The sequence below is a fragment of the Babylonia areolata genome, chromosome 28 (assembly GCF_041734735.1).
Source record: "Babylonia areolata isolate BAREFJ2019XMU chromosome 28, ASM4173473v1, whole genome shotgun sequence".
Lineage (NCBI taxonomy): Eukaryota > Metazoa > Mollusca > Gastropoda > Neogastropoda > Buccinidae > Babylonia > Babylonia areolata.
This window is the reverse complement of record NC_134903.1, coordinates 4,082,400-4,101,478: the sequence shown is the minus strand read 5'-3', so window position 1 is coordinate 4,101,478 and position 19,079 is coordinate 4,082,400. Positions and strand designations below refer to the sequence as shown.

At 45.7% G+C, this 19,079-nt stretch overlaps 1 protein-coding gene across 1 annotated transcript in view; it reads left to right on the top strand.

Annotated features, from left to right (window-relative positions):
* The first annotated feature begins 892 nt into the window (after positions 1 to 892).
* LOC143301870 (uncharacterized) overlaps positions 893 to 19,079 on the top strand; it is a 28,972-nt gene continuing 10,785 nt past the window's right edge. The window contains exons 1-5 of the mRNA XM_076616286.1: positions 893 to 3,715; positions 5,393 to 5,707; positions 6,338 to 6,492; positions 7,471 to 7,703; positions 9,036 to 9,260. Coding sequence (XP_076472401.1) covers positions 935 to 3,715; positions 5,393 to 5,707; positions 6,338 to 6,492; positions 7,471 to 7,703; positions 9,036 to 9,260 — 3,709 coding nt within the window. The 5' untranslated portion in view covers positions 893 to 934. The remainder of the gene's footprint in view (positions 3,716 to 5,392; positions 5,708 to 6,337; positions 6,493 to 7,470; positions 7,704 to 9,035; positions 9,261 to 19,079) is intronic.

The following is a 19,079-nucleotide window of genomic DNA, read 5'->3' as shown; positions in this document are numbered from 1 at the left end:
CAACATGTATGTAATATGATAGTCAGTCGTGTTTGACAATGACCACCAGAACAGCAGAGGAGGTAACTGCTGTCCCAACTATCTGGGCTAGAATTTGATTATTGTGGAAAGTGTCTTGCCCAAGTTACATCCCCATGCTTTCGGCCAAGAGGATTTGAGGACAGTTGGCATTGGGAATGGTTCCCAAAGGCCAACTAGCCCCCAAGGCTGCATCACAAAGAGCTAGTGCGATTTTGCCGCCTAGTTTGAGAGTCATAGTCCTTCACAAAAGACTAAGTTGTAAATCATAAATGATTTCCCACTGCAAGTGCAACAGAGGAACCATGTTGCTGTTGACCCAACTGTAAACTTATGTCAGTATGTGATATAAGCTGAGACTAGAGTGATATACATTACAGACAGTAGATGAAATGCATTAAGTTTAGACTGAAGACTTTTAGAATAAGGATGATCAAAATGGTTGACTGTACTGATAAGCAACATAGTACACAGTAGATGTTATGCACTGATGCTTTGATGACGCGGGAACTTTGTGTGAATGAGCAACAGGAGTATTTTACAGATTACGGACAGTACACCACCCAGGACTACTCCCAGTACGGGGGTCAGCAGACCGCTGCAGGGACGGGCTACACAGGCGCTCAGTACACCAGCGGAGAGCAATACACCCCTGAGAGTACTGACGCCTATAACTACAGCCAGTATGCTACTGGTACATCAACAGCCACCACTGGTTATACAGACTACACCACTGCTGGTCAATACGACCAGAGCCAAGGCTATGGAACTGCCAGCTATGAAAGCCAAGGAAGCTACGATCAGTACTCCAGTGGGGGTACCTATGACACCTCTCAGGCGTATAACACTGCCACGGGCCAGTATGGTGATTCGACTGGCTACACGGCAGCAGGGACCTACCCGTCAGGTCAGTACGATGCTTCAGGGCAGTACACGGCTACAGACAGCTCTCAGCAGTACGCAACCAGTCAGTACACCACCACCGACAATCAGTACAGCACGGCTGGCCAGTACAGCACCGCTGGCCAGTACAGCACGGCTGGCCAGTACAGCACTGCCACCCCCTATGCAGCAGGTGAGTACACCGTCAACCACGACTTATGGAACAGCCAGCCAGTACGGGTCTGGAGGTCAGTACGGGACTGCCGCCACAGCCCCTACCACCGCTCAGCCTCAGGCAGTAGGGAAGGAGCAGTACAGGGACTTTGGAACGGCTGACCAGTACACGTCCGGGGATGGCTATTCCACTGCTGCTGACCAGTACAGCCAGTACGCCACCACCACTGCTACCACCAGCACGGCTGGGTTAGGGGACGCTTACCAGAGTGCTCAGACCAGCATGTATGGGGACTACAACCAGGCCGCCACAGGCTATGGCTATGGGACGACAGGAACTACGAGCAGTGTTGGGAGTTGGCAGACACCCAGCGCGGGTCAGTACGGAGGGACGGGCACTCAGTATGGAGGGACGGGCACTCAGTACGGAGGGACGGGCACTCAGTACGGAGCAGTGTCGGCCAGCCAGCCTAAAACCACCTTGGCCAGCAGCCAGGCCTACTCTGCGGGGGCCACCGGAACCTACACCCAAAGCAGCACTTACCAGCCAGACTCCTTCAAGAAGTTTGACCAGCAGCCCAGACAGGACTACAGTCAGCTGCAGGGGAAGGACTCATTCAGCAACTCTCAGAACCGAGGGCAATACGGCGCACAGAGCAGTGGATCCTTCGGAGCTAGTCAGACCCAAGGGTCATTCAGTAGTGGGGGGGGCTCCTTCAGGAACAACCAGAATCAAGGCACCTTTGCCTCCAACCAGAACAAAGGTTCCTTTGTTGGTGGCGGTCAGAATCGAAGCGCAGTGGGAGGAAACATGGAAGGCAGCTCCTTGGTGACCGGCCAGGACCGAGGCAGCTACGGAACTAATCAGAACAGGAATTCCTTCGGCACCGGCGGTCAGGGCAGGGGGTCATTTAGTAACGTCCAGGACAGAGGGTCATTTGGCACAGGTCAGGACAAAGGCTCCTTCGGCAGTAGCGTCGGACAGAAAAGAGACTTTGGCAGCGGCGGGAACAAACAGGACAGAAGCTCCGTTGGAGACAGCCAAGACAGGAGTTCATTTGGAAACAATCAGAACAGGAGTCCCTTTGGGAGCGGTCAGGGCCGGGGGGGCAGAGACTCCTTTGGAACGGGTCAGGGGAGAGGAGGCTCCTTCGACAGCAGCAACAGGGGGCGTGGTGGTTCGTTTGATAGTGGCAGGGGAAGGGGCTCCTTCGAGGGCAGCAGCAGAGGGCGTGGCTCTTATGACAGCAGTAGTGGTCGTGGGTCGTTTGACAGTAACAGAGGTCGGGGTTCCTTTGACAGCAGCAGAGGCAGGGGCTCCTTCAACAAGGGCCGAGATTCATTTGAAGGCAGAGGATCATTTGAGAAAGATCAAAGGCGGGGAGGTATGTTTGGGAACGAGGACGCAGGGGGCTCCTTTGGTAACATGCAGGGTGGACGTTCCTTTGACAGCGGCCGGGGGTCGTTTGGGAACAACCAGGGCCGAGGTTCTTTTAACAAGCAGGGCGAAGGTCGAAGTTCTTTCAACATGCAAAGTGAAGGTCGTGGTGGTTTCAATAAGCAAGGTGAAGGCAGAGGTGGTTTCAGCTCTGGGGGTCAGGGCAGGGGGTCGTTCGGCCAGGACAGAGGCGGCTTCAACAGCGGAAACAGCCGGGGCAGAGGTGGCTTTGGCAATGAAAGGGACAGCACCCCTGGCCAAGGAAGGGGGTCGTTTAACAATGGTCCCAACTTCCGTGGCAGAGGCCGAGGAGGGAGAGGAGGGTTTGGTTCTGGCGGTCCTGATTTTAACAACCAGAACCAAGGTGGTAACCAGGGAAGGGGAGGCTTCATGGGAGGAGACGGGCAGAGAAACTGGAGTCGGCCTCAAGAGGGCTTCAGTCGTGACGGATCGCCAGCAGGGTTCAAGTCTGGGCCGGGTGGATGGGCTGGGAAAGGCCCAGGAAAACCCTTTGGTCAGGACAGGATGGCTGGAGACAGAGATGGCCCCAGAAGCTTTGGAAGTGGAGGTTCTGTGAAATCACCGACCGGCCCCAAGCCACTGGTCCCTGCTGGCTCTTCACACCCCCACAAGACGCCCATGTTTGGCAGTGGTGATCGTGAACCCTTCGGCCGGGGCTCTCATCATGCAAAGCCTTTCACCGTTTCTCAAGGCAAACCCTCAACAGCTCCAACAACAAAGATGGAGGCGGCCACTTCCAAATCAGCAACACCCACGAAAGCTGATGAGAAACCGAAATCGGCCATCGAGAAACAAGCGGAGATTGCTCTGAAATGCGCAGCCTCTTTCAAAGGAGTCTCCACACCTCCGTCCAAAGAGGAAGTGACCAGCAAGCCAGGCGACAAAGCAGAGAGCAAGTCCGGCTCTGGTAGCTGTAGTACCCCAATCTCCAAGGGAACCACTCCCTCTGACGCCACCTCCAAGGCAGCCGGTGCCAAAGCAGGCACCCCCTCCGATGCCAAGAAGACAGAAACGCAGCCTGCAGACTCAGCTGATGAAGACAAGGAGATGACAGAGGAAGAGAAAGCCCACGAGGAGGAGATCCAGAGAAAGATCAAGGAGTCTGTGGTCACTGTCAAAAACGACGGCAACCCAACAGCGGAAGATGTGGACAAGATCCTGAAAGCTGCCCCAGTGGTTGACGTGAGTATTCTTTTTTTTTTCTTTCAATGGCCTTTTTGGTTGATTGATATGCATACTTATAAAGCACCTGTCTGCAGTAAGCTACCAAGCTGTAAGCGGTTTACAAACACAGCGTCAGTGCACAGCCTTAAACCATAACATTTCTTTGAACAGCACAATAAACTGCTTGGAGCCTTTGTTGTCATAACAGTTCAAGACATGCAGTTATTTTCATATATAAAGATATATTAACTCACTAGGTACTTGAGAGTATTCTCCCCAGCTTTCCACCTTATATCATCATTTATATATGGCCCTTTAATTATAAAAGGTTTAAAAAAGAAAAAAAAAGGTTCCATAGACTTTGACAGCCATGGGAGCAGTGAATTCATATCCACTGTGTCTGGTGCTTGTCATTGGAAGGCTGGGCCAACTCCTGTCCTAACACCTTTTCAACCCTCCCTACCTGAAATTGGGTACACATTCACACCTAGGTGGATTGAGAAAAATACCCAGAGTAGAGTCACTTTCCCCAAGGACACAACACCTACAACTGTATTCATGCCACATGTTTTGTTAATGTTTTAGAGTTGTAGGGTAAGCACTATGATGTAAAAATTTTATGCACTTTATTATTATTCTTTATTATCATCAGCCAGATTAAGTTAGAGTCTTGTTCAGGCAGAATTCCGTTGATCCAAAAGATTGATGCAAAATTGCATGGTAACTTTGCACTGAAGGAAAAATTTGCATAAACCATTTAAAGATTGTGTAAATACATAGGCCTGAATTTCATATGGATATTATTGTTGCAGAACTGAAAGTGAAACTTGTTTCGCACAAGGGATCGAAACTTTTCACTTTACATGCAAATTTTACCAGTCATTGGACAGATTCCTTCTTGGGTGAAGCAGTGTTTGATGAGATTCCACTCTCCCAGGTCGACTGCTTCAGCAAAAAAAAATTGTTTCCTTGTTAGCTGTGTGTATCTGCTGAAGAGCTGTCTATCAAAACCAAGCTTCTTTTGTTGCAAGCACCCTGCTGCTGTTTCCACCTCAACACGATACTTCCTTTTGCTTCTTTGATGGCAACAAGATTGCATTCACAGCTCTCTTGCTTTTGACAAAGAATGTTTGCTTTGATAGAACTGGCGCCATGGTTTCAGTTAAAACAGGCAGGTAAATGTTGTATCTGTGGATGGACAGTATCGTATCTGTGGATGAACGGATCATATGCAGATTGTGTATAAATTCTTGGCAGGTGAATTTTTTTTTTTTTAATGGGATCTATGGATTGGGCCTTTGCACCAATGGAACTGTGTCAGTGCCCTCCAGATGCCTTCACCTCAACACTCCATGTCGCTCTGTACAATTGGCTTCGGATCCACTCTGTTTACGCACACCCAGATTGAGATTCAAACACTCCACTGTGAGCTGCTGTTTTTTCTCTGTCTCTGGACCTTGCATTTGGAATGAACTTGCTCTTTCGTCAGGTCCCCACACTCAGCTCTTTCAGGTCTGGCCTTAAGTTAAAACCCACCTCTTTCCATGATAGCCTCCCTCCCCTGCCTCTTCTTTGTCTTCAGTTTCACAAGTTTAGAGTTATGCATGTGTGCGAATGACTGGTGTGAAATTGAAAGCGCTTTGATTTGTCTCTGCACAAGATTCAGTGGTATATAAATACTAATATTATTATTAGATGTCGAAGGAGCTGCAGGAGAAGCTTCAGACGCTGACGTCCCAGACGTACTGCCAGCTATGCTCCCTAGTTCTAAACGCCCCCCTGCAGGCTGTGCAGCACTACCAGGGCAAGAACCACGCCAAGCGTGTCCGCCTCTTCGTCACCTCCAACGGCAACTTGGCTGTGGGAAAGGCACCCCCTGTGCCCTCCCAGGGAACAGAAGCTGATTCGGCGACGCCTCCTGCCACTGAGAAGGCCAAGTCAGCGCCTGCAGCAGAGAAGAAGAAGGAGGAGGAGGGGGAGAAGAGCGCAGGGGATGCACCTGTGTTTGATGTGAGTGTGTGGAAAGAAAGAGTGCCTGTTTTTTTATGTGAGTTTGCGGGAAAATAGTGCCTATGATTGATGTGAGTGTGCGGAAAGAACGAGTACCTGTGTTTGGTGTTAGTGTGTGGGAAAAAAGAGTGCCTGTGGTTAACTTTAGCGTGTGTAAAAAAAAAAAGAGTACCTGTGTCTGACGTGAGCGTGCGTGAAAAAAGAGTGCCTGTGTTTGCATGTGCGTGAAAAAAAAGTGCCTGTGTTTGATGTGAGTGTGCGGGAAAAAAGAGTACCTGTGTTTGATGTGAGTGTGTGGGAGAAAAGTTCCTGTGTTTAATGTGAGTGTGCAGGTAAAAAGAATACCTGTGTTTGACGTGAGTGTGCGGAGAAAAGAGTGTTTGTGTTTGACGTTGGTGTGCAGGAAAAACAGAGTACCTGTGTTTGATGTGAGTGTGCAGGAAAAAATGAGTACCTGTGTTTAATGTGAGTGTGTAGGAAAAAAAGAGTACCTGTGTTTAATGTGAGTGTGCAGGAAAAAAAATGAGTACCTGTGTTTAATGTGAGTGTGCAGGAAAAAAAATGAGTACCTGTGTTTAATGTGAGTGTGCAGGAAAAAAGAGTTCCTTTGTTTGATGTGATCGTTGACAGGAGACAAAGAAGTGGGAGTTCTGTGCACTGTGTGGCGTGGGCTTCACGTCCCTGAAGCAGGCAGAGCAGCACTACAATGGCAAGAACCATGCCAAGAAGCTGAGGATGAGCGAGTCCAAGACCCCGGAGAAAGGGGGTGGGGGCGGCGGAAAAAAGTGAGGCTTTGACATGGTTCTCTTCACATTGTCTGTGATGGATGGGAGAGGGAGGGGGAGGATGATGCTTGGGATTTTGGGATGATGATGATGATGATGCTCATGATTTTGGGATGATGATGCTCATAAGCTGGAGATGACGATGCTCATTGTCATAATTTGGGGGTGGCGGGGGTGGCAGGGGGGGGGGGGGGGAGTAGCAGCATTGCTCATAGTCTTAACAGTTTAGGGGTGACAATGTTCATGATTGACGGATGATGAAGTTCATAATAGGAGACGTGTGTGTGATGATATTCTGATTCATGTTCGTAACTGGGGAAGGGTGATAATATTCTCATAACTAGGAGGCTGATGATTTCAAGTCTGGCGTTTAAAACCCACCTTCTCCCAGAATAGCCCTCGCTTCTCCATTTCTAACCCCTCCCCTGCCTCTTCCTGGTCTACAGTTTCTCCAGCTGTCTGTTTTTATGTATTTGTATGTTGTGTTTTTCACCTTCATGAGTTAAGAGTTGTGCATGCAGGTGAATGACTTGTGTGTAAGATTTGTCTTTGCACAAGGTTCAGCGCTGTATCAATACTTATTGTGCGTGGGGTTTGGGGTGGGTGGGCAGGGGGGGGGGGATTGGGGAGGGGGGCATGCAGGAGCAACGGGAACATGTTAAGGTGTGCCGTGTGCATTCTTGATGGTTGTAAATGTGACAGGATCGCTTGTGATTTGACAGTCTGCATTAATGCTCCATTGTGATTGACAGTCTGCATTAATGCTCCCTTGTGTAATGCTCTCTTGTGTAATACTCCCTTGTGATTGACAGTCTGCATTAATACTCCCTTGGGATTGACAGTCTGCAGTAATGCTCCCTTGTGTAATGCTCCCTTGGGATTGACAGTCTGCATTAATGCTCCCTTGTGATTGTCAGTGTGCATTATCATTATTATCATTATTACTGTTATTATGATAATGATCGTCTGTGCCCACAGGAGCCAGGAGAACATGTTTGAGTGCGCCATGTGCAACGTGATGGTGACGAGCCAGGAACAGCTGGCCATGCATCTCAAGGGAATCAAGCACCAGAACAAGATGAAGCAGGCCAGTGGAGAGAACCTCCCTCGATTCTTCCCTGGCCGTGGCGGCCCTGGCATGGCCATGAGCCGTGGCCTTGGCTTTCGTGGCGGCCGTGGGGGAGACCGCGGCGGAATGGGTGGTGGACGAGGTAAAGATGAGGTGCTGGGCTGTTTGGAAACTTCCTGCAGCACTCTTGATAAGCACGGTTTAATAAGGTCCCATTGCCTTTTACAGCTATCAGAGGAGTGGTTTCTTGTCCATGGTGAGTCTAGGGCTCAGCATAGGACGGCAGGGGCATTATGACCTTCCCCAGTCAAAGTTAGGTACCCATTCACACCTAGTTGGTGTTCGCAGAGGATGAAACTATAGTCAGATGAGGCATATGATTGGTTCTGTCTTTTGTTCTGGAGGAGTCCCATTGTTGTCTTTGAAGGGTTTGTTATATTGATTCCAACTTTCTCTATATTTTTTCTCTCCGTTTTTATAAAAGAAAATTTTTGGTTTAAATCTTTGCAAACTTATTTTGAAAATAGGGCTTGTTTTGTTGATAACTGGACTTGTTTTCCTCCACTATCATTTGTTATAAAAAAAAAAAAAATCCACACCAACAACAGTAAACAAAACAGAAATAAAACAGGACAAAACAAATTATGGCAAATAGATAACTGAATGGAAATGGAATAAAAATGATACAGACAGCATAGTGACGGTGTTGGGTTGTTGTTGTCGTTTAACTTAGGGCGGTGTTTATAATCGTGGGGGTGATGTTGTTCACAATTTGGCAGATGATGTGGCTGATAATTTGGGGTGGGGGAACAGAGGTATGTTAATAATAACTGGTTGCGTGGGGGTGATGTTGAAATGAGGAGGGTGGTAGTGATGCCCATAATTTGGAAGGGGGTGGGGGAGTGCGGGGGGAGGACGCGGAGGACACGGAGGACAGAGGTATATTGGTCATAACTGGTTGCGGGGGGCAGGGGGGGATGATGTTTCTAACAGGGTGGAGGTGAGGAAGGTGGTAGAATGGTTAAGACGCTCAGCTGCCAATACAGAGAGTCTGTGGGTGTGGGTTTGAATCCCACTCTCGCCCTTTCTCTCAAGTTTGGCTGGAAAATTGAACTGAGCGTCTAGTCTTTTGGATGAGATGATAAACGGAGGTCCTGTGTGCAGCACGCACTTAGCGCACTGAAAAAGAACCCCATGGCAACGAGAGTGTTGTCCTCTGGCAAAATCCTGTAAAAAGAAACCCACCCTGACAGGTACACAAATATATAAGCATGCACTCAAGGCCTGACAAGCGTGTTGGGTTATGCTGCTGTCAGGCAGATGTGGTGTGGTGTATATGGATTTGTCCAAACGCAGTGACGCCTCTTTGAGAAACTGAAACCGGTGTTGCCCATGACTGGATGTAGAGATGTGATCCCTCCCCTCCCTGTGCAGGCTTCATCCCCAGTCACAGATGTGTTGTCTCCATGTGCAGGCTTCATTCCTAGTCTGCTGGATGACCTGCCTGAGTTCCTGCAGAGTGGAGGCTTCCCAGGCCGAGGGCGAGGGGGCTTCTTCCGGGGGGGTCGGGGTGGGGGGCCGCCCCCCCCTGTGGGGATGGACATGGACAGGGACATGTTTCTGCGGAACATGATGGACCGGCCCCCAGGATTCCCCGGCCTTGGCTTCCCTTTCCCCGACCTTGGTTTTCAGGGCCCGGGTAAGTGGTTGTCGTGGTTTGTTCTTCGTGTGCTGCTGTGCTGTTGTTGTTGAGCCTTGGTGGTACGTGTTGCTGGGGTCTCCGTTAGACTTTTTGTGTGTGTGTTGAGATGTGTTGTCTTGGAGATTTACATGTGTGTGTATGTGTGTGTGCAAGTGTGGGTTTGTTTTTTTTTGTTTTGTTTTTTTGTGTGTGTGTGTTCGTTATCTGTTGTGCCATTTAAAAACTTGTTTGTCAGACTTTATGCCATGGGTTTTATTTATTTCATTTATTTTTATTCATTTAAAAAGAAAGTATTTACTTGTTGGTCTGTTTCTTTGTTTCTTTATAATATTAACATCAGAGGGGCAATAATGTTTTAAATTATTTTTTTTTTATCTCCTTTCAGTTGAGGTTAGCATAGGTTGCTCCAGCCTGGCTAGCTGGCAGTGGTCAAACATAAAGATTAGCATTTCTGCCCCCCCTCCCCCCCCCCTATCTGAATGCATGCCATTCCTCCCTACACCCCAGTCCACCCCACACCCTCCGCCCCCTCATCCACCCAAATATCCTGGGATGGTTATCCTGGTTTAGCCGAATCATGAGAGGTGGGTGGGTGTTGACATGAAAATCCAAATGTGACTTAAGGAAGTCGATGAAACAAGAAAAATGCTGTCAGTGATTCAGGTAAATGGAATTAACCTCTTGACCGGTGAACCTTGGTGAAATGCGATCAACAGTGGGGCGTGAGTTTGAAATGTGACGACGACTTCACAGTTGTTCACAGCAACACATTCCTAGCATTTTTCATCTCTTTTTCTGTCAGCACCTGTTGCAGCTGAGGACATAGAAATGCTGGTTGGAAAATTCACCAGTGTGTTGTATGTCCTGTTGTCAGTTAAAGATGTCAAAACCAGTTCTCATCCTGTTAGAGAGAGAGAGAGAGAGAGAGAGAGAGAGAGAGAGAAGAAAGTCAAGATTAAGAAAGGAAGCGGAATAATTATTGACAAGCGAATACCATTGTCCGATGGTGTGCAGTCCATTCTTTGCTGTGTCTTGCGTTGACAGTCACATAGAATGTGATTATTGTATTGTATTGCTTTTTCTCACAACACATTTCTCTGTTTGAAATTCTGGCTTCTCTCCTTTGGGAGAATGCATTGCTACAGTGAAGAACCCCCACCACCCCCTGTACCCCACCACACCCCCCTGTCTGCAAGTATATTTGTAAAACTATCTCAGTGGATTTTTCTGCAGAATTCTACCAAGAGCATCCCTTTTGTTGCCATGGGTTCTTATACGTGCGCAAGGTGCATGCTGCACACGGGACCAGGGCTTATTGCCTCATCTAAAAGACTAGCGCCCAGAACACCACTGAAGGTCTAATTGGGGTGGGGGTGGGTCGGTCTGTAGAAATGTTGATCTCCTCCCCATCAGATTCAGATAGTTTGTGGTTGACGCTGAAGAGATGGGAATATGACAGATTGTTGCTGTGGACACTGTGCTCGTCTGCATTATTCCTGTAGAGAAAGACGGAGAGAGAGAGAGTGAGACACACACACACACACACAGAGAAACAAGTAATGGGTTAGGTAAGTTTTGGATTATATGACATAGCTGGCTAAACATTCCCTGGGTCTGAATACTGGCCTGTGTCACCTCCTCCAAACTGAACAATGAGTCCTTGATCCATAAAGCGGAACCTGGGCACAGAAACCTCTGGAGTTCGTCGTCTTATTTATTTATGTATCTTTTTTAAATTTTCATTTATTTATTTATTTATTCATTCATATTTTATTTACTTATTAATCTTTTTATATATATATATATAATAATCTGGATAGATAAATCAGCCATCCAGATTACAAAGCATGAAGAGAGAATGCACAAAAAAAAACCCTTCCCATTAAGTGAAGTGGTAGTTTGCAGTGTCACACTAAGTACATCCATGCTAATTGCTATATCTATGGTGTGGTACTGTTGTGTGTTTTGCTGCTTGCCCCCTTGTCTAGTGCTGGGTTTGCAGGAGCAGTCTCAGCAGCAGCTAAGTTTGCCTAGCATTTAAGAATTTTCCTTCCAAAGTCTACGCTCATTCCAGTGACAAAGGAAAACTCTTTATAGCTAACAAAGCGAGCTTAAAGCGCTGCTAAAAGCCGCACTTGTGCAACCAGGGCCAGTTTTTTTTTTTACTCTGATTTTTGGTGTTTTTGTTTTGTTTTTTAAATTACTTTTTTTTTGTTTTTTGTTTTTTTTTGGTTTTAATTTACTACTGACCTTTACTTCCTGTAAAAGTAGGTGTTTTGCCAGAGAGGTGATTTTAGGACATGAAGAAACAGTCAGTGGGTTGAAGTCTGTGTCATTCCCTATAGAGGAAAAGATAGCAAGCTGCTTGAAAGCGGTGGTGTTTTAGTGTGACTACAAAATTCTGTCTCCATCACACACACAATTTTTTTTTTTTGTGGTCCTTCCACGCAGTGTGTGGTTAGCTAAGTTTGCAGGTGACCACAGTTTTGAAAACTGGAAAAGTAAGGAAAAATCATGTAGAATGCCCCTGTTTTTGTTTTCTTTTTTGTTGTCAGTTTTGTGGATAAGGAAATTGACACTGAACTTGCAGATTTGAAGTCCCTGCACTGCTCTTCCTTGGGGTGGCAGTGTAGTCTCTCACTTGGTGGTCCCTAAACCTGGCCTTTTTTTCCCCCCCCTTCTGTTTCTTTCATCAATTTTTATTGCTAAAGAGCTTGATCCAGACTTTTGGTCACAGTCGTCTTGTGTAGATCGGTAGCAGTGTGTTACGTTTATCGCCAAACGACTGCGTCATGATCAGTGCAGAAAACAGTGTGATGTAGATTGGAGTTCCACCCTGGCATTGTTTTTCAGCATCTCTGTCTGGTTTTCTGTCCAGAACTAAGTGATAGTATCCATTGCCATTTAAAAATTTTTTTTTTTATTACACTTATTCCCAAGAATTGCAAAGTTAAGGTTGTAGGTCTCACAGCCTTTTAAGGCTGTTGGGGCAGTGACTTCACATCCACTATGTCCAGGGCTCAGCATGGGAAGGCGGGGCCCCGTTCCCTCCTTCTGACGTTTCAACCATCCCTGTCCAAAATCTGCTGCCCGTTGTCACTTGGGTAGAGTTGATGTAAATGAGAGTAAAGGGCCTTTCTCAAGGACACAACACAATGCTAAAACGGGGCCTTGAACCCTGATCGTTTGGGAACACTGGATCAGAAGTCCTGTCTTGTCACGGTGCGTCTAACCAGTCTCAGGGTATTGGCTGTTTTGTACAGTGACTTTATTGATGTTCTGTTTGCTGCAGGGGTGCTTTTAGTACTTTTTTTGTTTTTTTTTTAGTGCTCAAATCTTCTTTTTTTTTCTTCTTAAGTCCCTGCTACCTTCTATGTATTGTCCTGTATTACTTTTGTCACAACAGATTTCTCTGTGAGAAATTGGACTGCTGTCCCCTTGGATAGTGTGTCGTCGCAGTGCAGCAACACTCATATGTATAGATTTTTGTCCTTTTATCTGCCAGCAAGTCTGTCTGCTTTTATTATCAATACCAAAGTGGATTTTGTCCACAGAATTTTGCCAGGGACAACCCTCTTGTTGCCATGGGTTCTTTTACAGTGCGCTGCTGAGTGCATGTTGCACTCAGGTTTTCGGTACAGTCAACATCTCGACTGAAAGATTGTTGTTTTGGTCATATTCAGAATATGACATGTGATAGATAACATGAATGCACAACAACAGCAACAAAGTAGTATTTGTGGTTTGTGATGGAGACAGAAGATTGTGTGGAGCACAGAACACCTACCCTTGCAGGTTGGCTGTGAGTTTTTCTGTAGCCTGCCAACTGTAGAATCAGCAGCCGCTAGGTTGCGTGTCCTTAAATCCACTCCTTGGTAACGATTCTCTTTAGTCTGGATGGTGTAGGACAGTCAGTCGTGTCTGACTGTGACCATCAGAACAGCAGTGTAGGCAACTACTTTCCGGACTTTAGTATGTAGGCTAAAATTTGATTTTAGTGGAGAGTGTTTTGCCCAAGTTACATCCCCATTCTCTCAGCCAAGAGGGTTTTAGGACAGTCGCCATTAGGATGGCCCCCAAAGGCCAGGTAGACCCCAAAGCTGCAGCACTAAGAGCCAGTCCAATCTTGCCTCCTAGTCTGAGAATCATAGTCCTTCACAAAAGACTAAGCTGTAAATGAACTCCCATTGCGATGGAGAAACTATTGATTATACAGTTCTCACTTTGTTGTTTGCCCAGCAGTAAGCTTACGATAGTCTCTGATATGAGCTGAGTGTTGAGCCTTTTCTGGAGAGAGAGATATAGTCGGGGCCAACACTCGGCTTATATCACAGATTGACATAAGTTTACAGTTAGGCCAAGAATGCAATGGGAAAACTTTTACAGCTTAGTCTTTTGTGGACTATGACTCTCAAACTAGGAGGCAAAATATGAAAATTGCACTGGCTCTTAGTGCCGCAGCCATGGGGGCTAGCTGGCCTTTGGGAACCATCCCAACACCGACTGTCCTAAAACCCTCTTCGCTGAGAAAGTGGGGATGTTACTTGGGCAAGACACTCCACTATAATCAAATTCTAGCCCAAGTAGCCGGGACAGCGTTGCCTCCTCTGTTGTTCTGATGGTCATAGATGGACACGACTGACTGTCATGTATATATAGATACAGTAGAAAGTTTCCTTTGACTTAGAATGGAAAGTTTGAAATGACTTGTGTGTATAGGTTGCACACCATCATTGGCAAAACTGACAGGAATGTCTTTTGTTGGACAGCCTGCAGGGTGGTGTGACAACAACATGCTGTGGTGCCTGTGGTCAGGCTTTTTTTCCAACATTTTTACTCAGACAAAGGTTTATTCATAAAACATTGATACACTTTTTGCATTGGGAAGTAAGAACATGATGGTGCTCTGAACATCGACAATTCCACAGTCAGTAATTCCAAAAAATGTAGGCAGAATTATTCACTTGATGTAGGCAGAACAGTTTACATAATGTCAGAACAATTCACTTGATGTAGGCAGAACAGTTTACATAATGTCAGAACAATTCACTTGATGTAGGCAGAACAGTTTACAGAATGTCATAAAAAATCACATGATGCAGGCAGAACAATTTACATAATTTCAGAACAAATCATATAATGCTGGCAGAACAATATATATTCATAAATTTATTACATAATGATATTGCACAGCCTGGTCTTGTGCTGGCATGCCTGTAGTGCCCATTTCTGCACCAGTTTGTAATATTTCATAGTTACATTAAAAACTACTTGTCAGCATGACACTGGCCAGGCGAGTTCAGTGCAGCAGTGAACTCTGTTCATTCACAGCCTGTGTGTCCTGCTCAAGACTTCATGTCAGTTTTGCTGAGAAAGTTGGTGAGAGACAACTGAAATGAATATGCAAGGTCTTGAAACTTTCAGTTCAAAGCTAAGGAAACTTTGTGCTGTCTTGACTTTACCCAACACTTCCTTTCCAAACGGCTGTCCCACCTCAATCAGTAAAGAAAAGCATCAGAAGAACCAAATGTTACTGTGTGTGTGTTTTGCACATCGACAAATTCTTGCAGGAAACAATGCTATAATGTGCTGACTGGGGTTTTATATCCTGTGGGAGTGTTTTGTGCAGACTCTGGGAATTGAATGTTTTGGCATTGTGTCAGGTGTATGGCTGGCAGTGACTTCTTGCTATGCTTGAGGAGCAGGGTTGTACTTGGGTGGATTCACACAGAAACATCAGGGTTCTTAGAGAGTCCTGCTAGCCTGGAAGTCTTGGAAAAAAAGAGAGAACCATTTCCAGTGCTGCAAAGGTCTGGGGGGGCGGATGTTTTGCCCTTGAGGGTTGGAAAAAGCATTGGGGAAAAAGAGAGAACCATGTCCAGGACTGGAAAAGTCTTGGGAACATGTTGTGCCCTTCAGGGACTGGAAAACTCTTGGAATTTTTGTGAAACCCTTGCCCATTCAACCAAGAGTTTAATGCATTAAAAACAAAAAAACAAAAAAGTGGTGAAAATTGAGTATCAGTACTGAGATATCTGCCGATGTCTTTTATCGGTGGAGTAGCGTTCTGTTTTTTTTTTATATTCAGTTTGGCTTTGTGCTCGGAATGGACAGTTTTCAGTCTCGACTGGAAAAGGTCTTGAAAGAAGTATGGAATTTAGTGTGGTCACATCTGTGGGAACTGTGAACTGTGTACAGTGTTTGTGACTGGGCGGAGGGGAGGAAGGACAGAGAGGGAACCCAACAGAGTGAAAACATTCCATGCCGAGGGCTAGGTAGTTTTCAGATCTTGTGGCCTTGATTAGTGTTGGTGTGCCTGGGGTGTGCATGGCCTGTCCATGTGCGTCCTTGTTTATCTGCTCTTTCCACTGACAGTGCTCAGCAGCTTGCCCTCACTGAGACCATACTTGTGATAGAGCACAGATTGTCTGTTCGTTACCAGCACAAAAACTGGAATGAAATTCAGTCAGAAATTTGTTCGTTGCCAACCCCTAAAGCTGCAGTGCATTATTCTCAAAAGTGTTTTAACGTAAGGGACTTTCTAGGTAGCTTAAACAAAGAGGTTCATGATGTACACTAGTCAGTAAAGCGCAGACCTTCATCATCTGCTTCTTCTCCCTCAACTCACTGAGGAGTCATTGTGGAGCGCCACACTGAGGAGGTGCTCACCAGATTGCTCCAGGTGTGTCGGTCCAGACCACATGGTCACAGTCAACACACAGCACATCCAGCAGCTCTGAGGGGCTGGGGCAAGGGGGCAAGATTGCTGCACACAGTTCCTGAAAGGTTAGATGTTGCTTTGTATGCCGGTCATGGTTGAGGCAAGATAGCTGCACACAGTTCCTGAAAGGTTAGATGTTGCTTTGTATGCCGGTCATGGTTGAGGCAAGATAGCTGTATACAGTTCCTGGAAGGTTAGATGTTGCTTTGTATGCCGGTCATGGTTGAGGCAAGATAGCTGTATACAGTTCCTGGAAGGTTAGATGTTGCTTTGTATGCCGGTCCTGGTTGAGGCAAGATAGCTGTATACAGTTCCTGGAAGGTTAGATGTTGCATGCTGGTCATTGTTGAGGCAAGATGGTTGTACATAGTTCCTGGAAGGTTAGGTGTTGCTTTGCGTGCCGGCCATCAGCAGTATCAGCAGAAAACAGGGAGGATGGTCTCCCTTTGTACTGATTTGCTGGGAAGCAGAATCAATGGAAAGAGAGGCACAAGGGAGGGTAGTCTCCCTGTTTTCTGAAGACATTGTTGGGTGGCCTGGCGGTGATGTGTTTGACCAGAAGATGAGTGTACTTGGGTTTGAGTCCCATATGCTGACTGGCACTTTTACTTACTCCCCCCAGCACCAGACCTTGAGTGGTGGTCTGGGTACTAGTCATTTGGATGAGACAGTAAACTCAGGCTCTGTGTGCAGCATGCCCTTCACACACATAGAAAAAAAAAAAGAAAAAAAAGAAAAAGAAAGGTACAGCAACAAAAGGATTTTCCCTGGTGAAATTCCGTAGCAAAATCTACTTTGGTAAGTAAAAAAATACAATTGCAAACAGAAAAAAAGAAGAAAAAAAACAAACATGGGTAGGACTGCACTGTGGCGAGTGCTCTTCCCAGGGAGAGCAGTCCAAATTCCTCACAGAAATCTGCTGTGGCAATAAATGAAACACAGTATTAATACAGTGATAAATTCTTCAAGAGATAAACCATGCCAGAATCACTGCTTCTGAGGATAGTGCACTTGATGGTCCTTGTCTGACAGAATTGAAATGTGATCAGAGATGTCCCAATGTGGTGATTGCCATGACTTTTATCTGTGCCATGAACAATAACTCAAAAGTAATTTCAAATGTTCTATCACAAGTGCCCTGTTTGATATTTTCATATATTTGTCATAAGAATCTGAAAAAAAAGATTGCCCAAAATATCCCATTTGTGGATTGGATGGTTTAAATGAGATATGTATATATATATATATATATATATATATATAATGTATACACTTCTTTCCTCCCTAATCATTTCAGTTATATTAGTGGATGTATTTATGGCAGCTCATTGTCTATAAATCACTGCTGTGATGGATTATTCATCCTGTAATAGTGTAGACCCAGTTTGCTATACATGGCATTTTTCCTGTGGTTATTTATGGACGCAATACACTGGGGGAGGGAGCAGCGCTGTGCACCAGACAGCAGCAGTGCTGACAGTTCAGAGCCAGCGGTGTGTAGAGAGGTTGGAAGCAGAAGGGATCAGTCCTTGGAAAATGAACACATGCTACAGTCTGTACCCACTGGTGACCGGATTTATGACATTTCCCCCCCTTATTTATTTATTTATTTATTTACTATCTGTGACAGATAATATAGCATTGAGGGCTTATGGAAAAAATGCACATTTGTTTGAAGAAAGGATATTTTAAAAATGTTTTGTACCAAGGGTAGGCTCCCAATATGCCTGACCAGTGTGTTGGGCTTATGTGTAGATCAAGTGTCTTTTCTGGCTTTTTTGAAATTTGATTTTTATTTATTTATTTTCAAAAAAATGATCTTTTTTATGTAGACGTGGATCAGTCTGTGCTTTGGCAACTCCTTGAAAGTGAAAGTGAAGAAAATGAAAAGTCCTTAAATGGGTTTTTGGGGTTCTGCTGGCATCTGGCCCACCACCAAAGACATGGCGACACCTCAGACCAGAAGTGAATTTGTTGATGGTGATAGCTAGGGTGTCTTGCACAAAATGGTAGGAGGCTAAGATCTCAGCAGTTTGCCAGAAATTTATTATTCCCCTCCCCCTTCCCCCACCCCTGCCCTCCATCCCATTCTGTCCCCTGTTGTTGATTACAGGATCTTTTACGTGTGCATTTGATCTTCTGCATGCGTACACACTTGAAGGGGGTTCAGACACTAGCAGGTCTGCTCATATGTTGATCTGGGAATCAAGAAAACAACACCACCTCCACCCTTAACCCACCAGGTGTGCTGAAACCGGGGATCGAACTCCGGAAACTTGGGCAGCGCTATGACCATCAGGTCACCATTCCTGTTGAGACACTTGTTCAGAGTGGCAGTCTTTCTAATTGTAATTTGTGTACTTGACTGAATGAGGAGCAGGTATCCCCATTTCTTATCGATGTCTGGACAACAATAATCTGTTCTACAACTCGTGTTTTCTTTGTATTGAAGCGGTGGCTTAGTGGTACTGCTCCTGACATGGTGACTAGGAAGCAGGTGTTCATGAGTTTGAGTCCCTTACATATATATATATATATATACATATATATATATATATATATATATATATATATATATATATATATATATGATGGAGACCATGATGTTTACTGCCCATGACCCCGCCCCTCCCCTGCACCCTCCCCACGTCCCATGCCCTCCCACCCGTACCCCCACACCTCTTCCTTAGACCTTGGGTGGTGTTCTGGGTGTTAGCTGTTTGGATGAGATGATAGACCAAGGTCCTGTGTGCAGCGTGTGTAAAAGAACCCACAGCAATGATCAGTTTTATGACAGGTGTGTTTTGAGTCTTTTTTTGTGGCTGTCGTGATTTGTTCGGAGGGTGTGTGTGTGGTGGTTTTAGATCTTGACCTGTGTCTTTGGAGGTGGGGCTGCTTTCCTGAGGAACCAAAACACTGTTGAGGACTTTTCAATTTCTTTGTGATGGTAGTTGGGTACATTTCTGTCATTTTCTTATTGGTTTATTTATTTATTTATTTTATTAATTGATTTATTTATCATTCAAAGGAGTGAACAGAAGTAAAAACGGATTCATTTTGGCTGGTTGATTTGCCATCATATGGTTTATTTAATA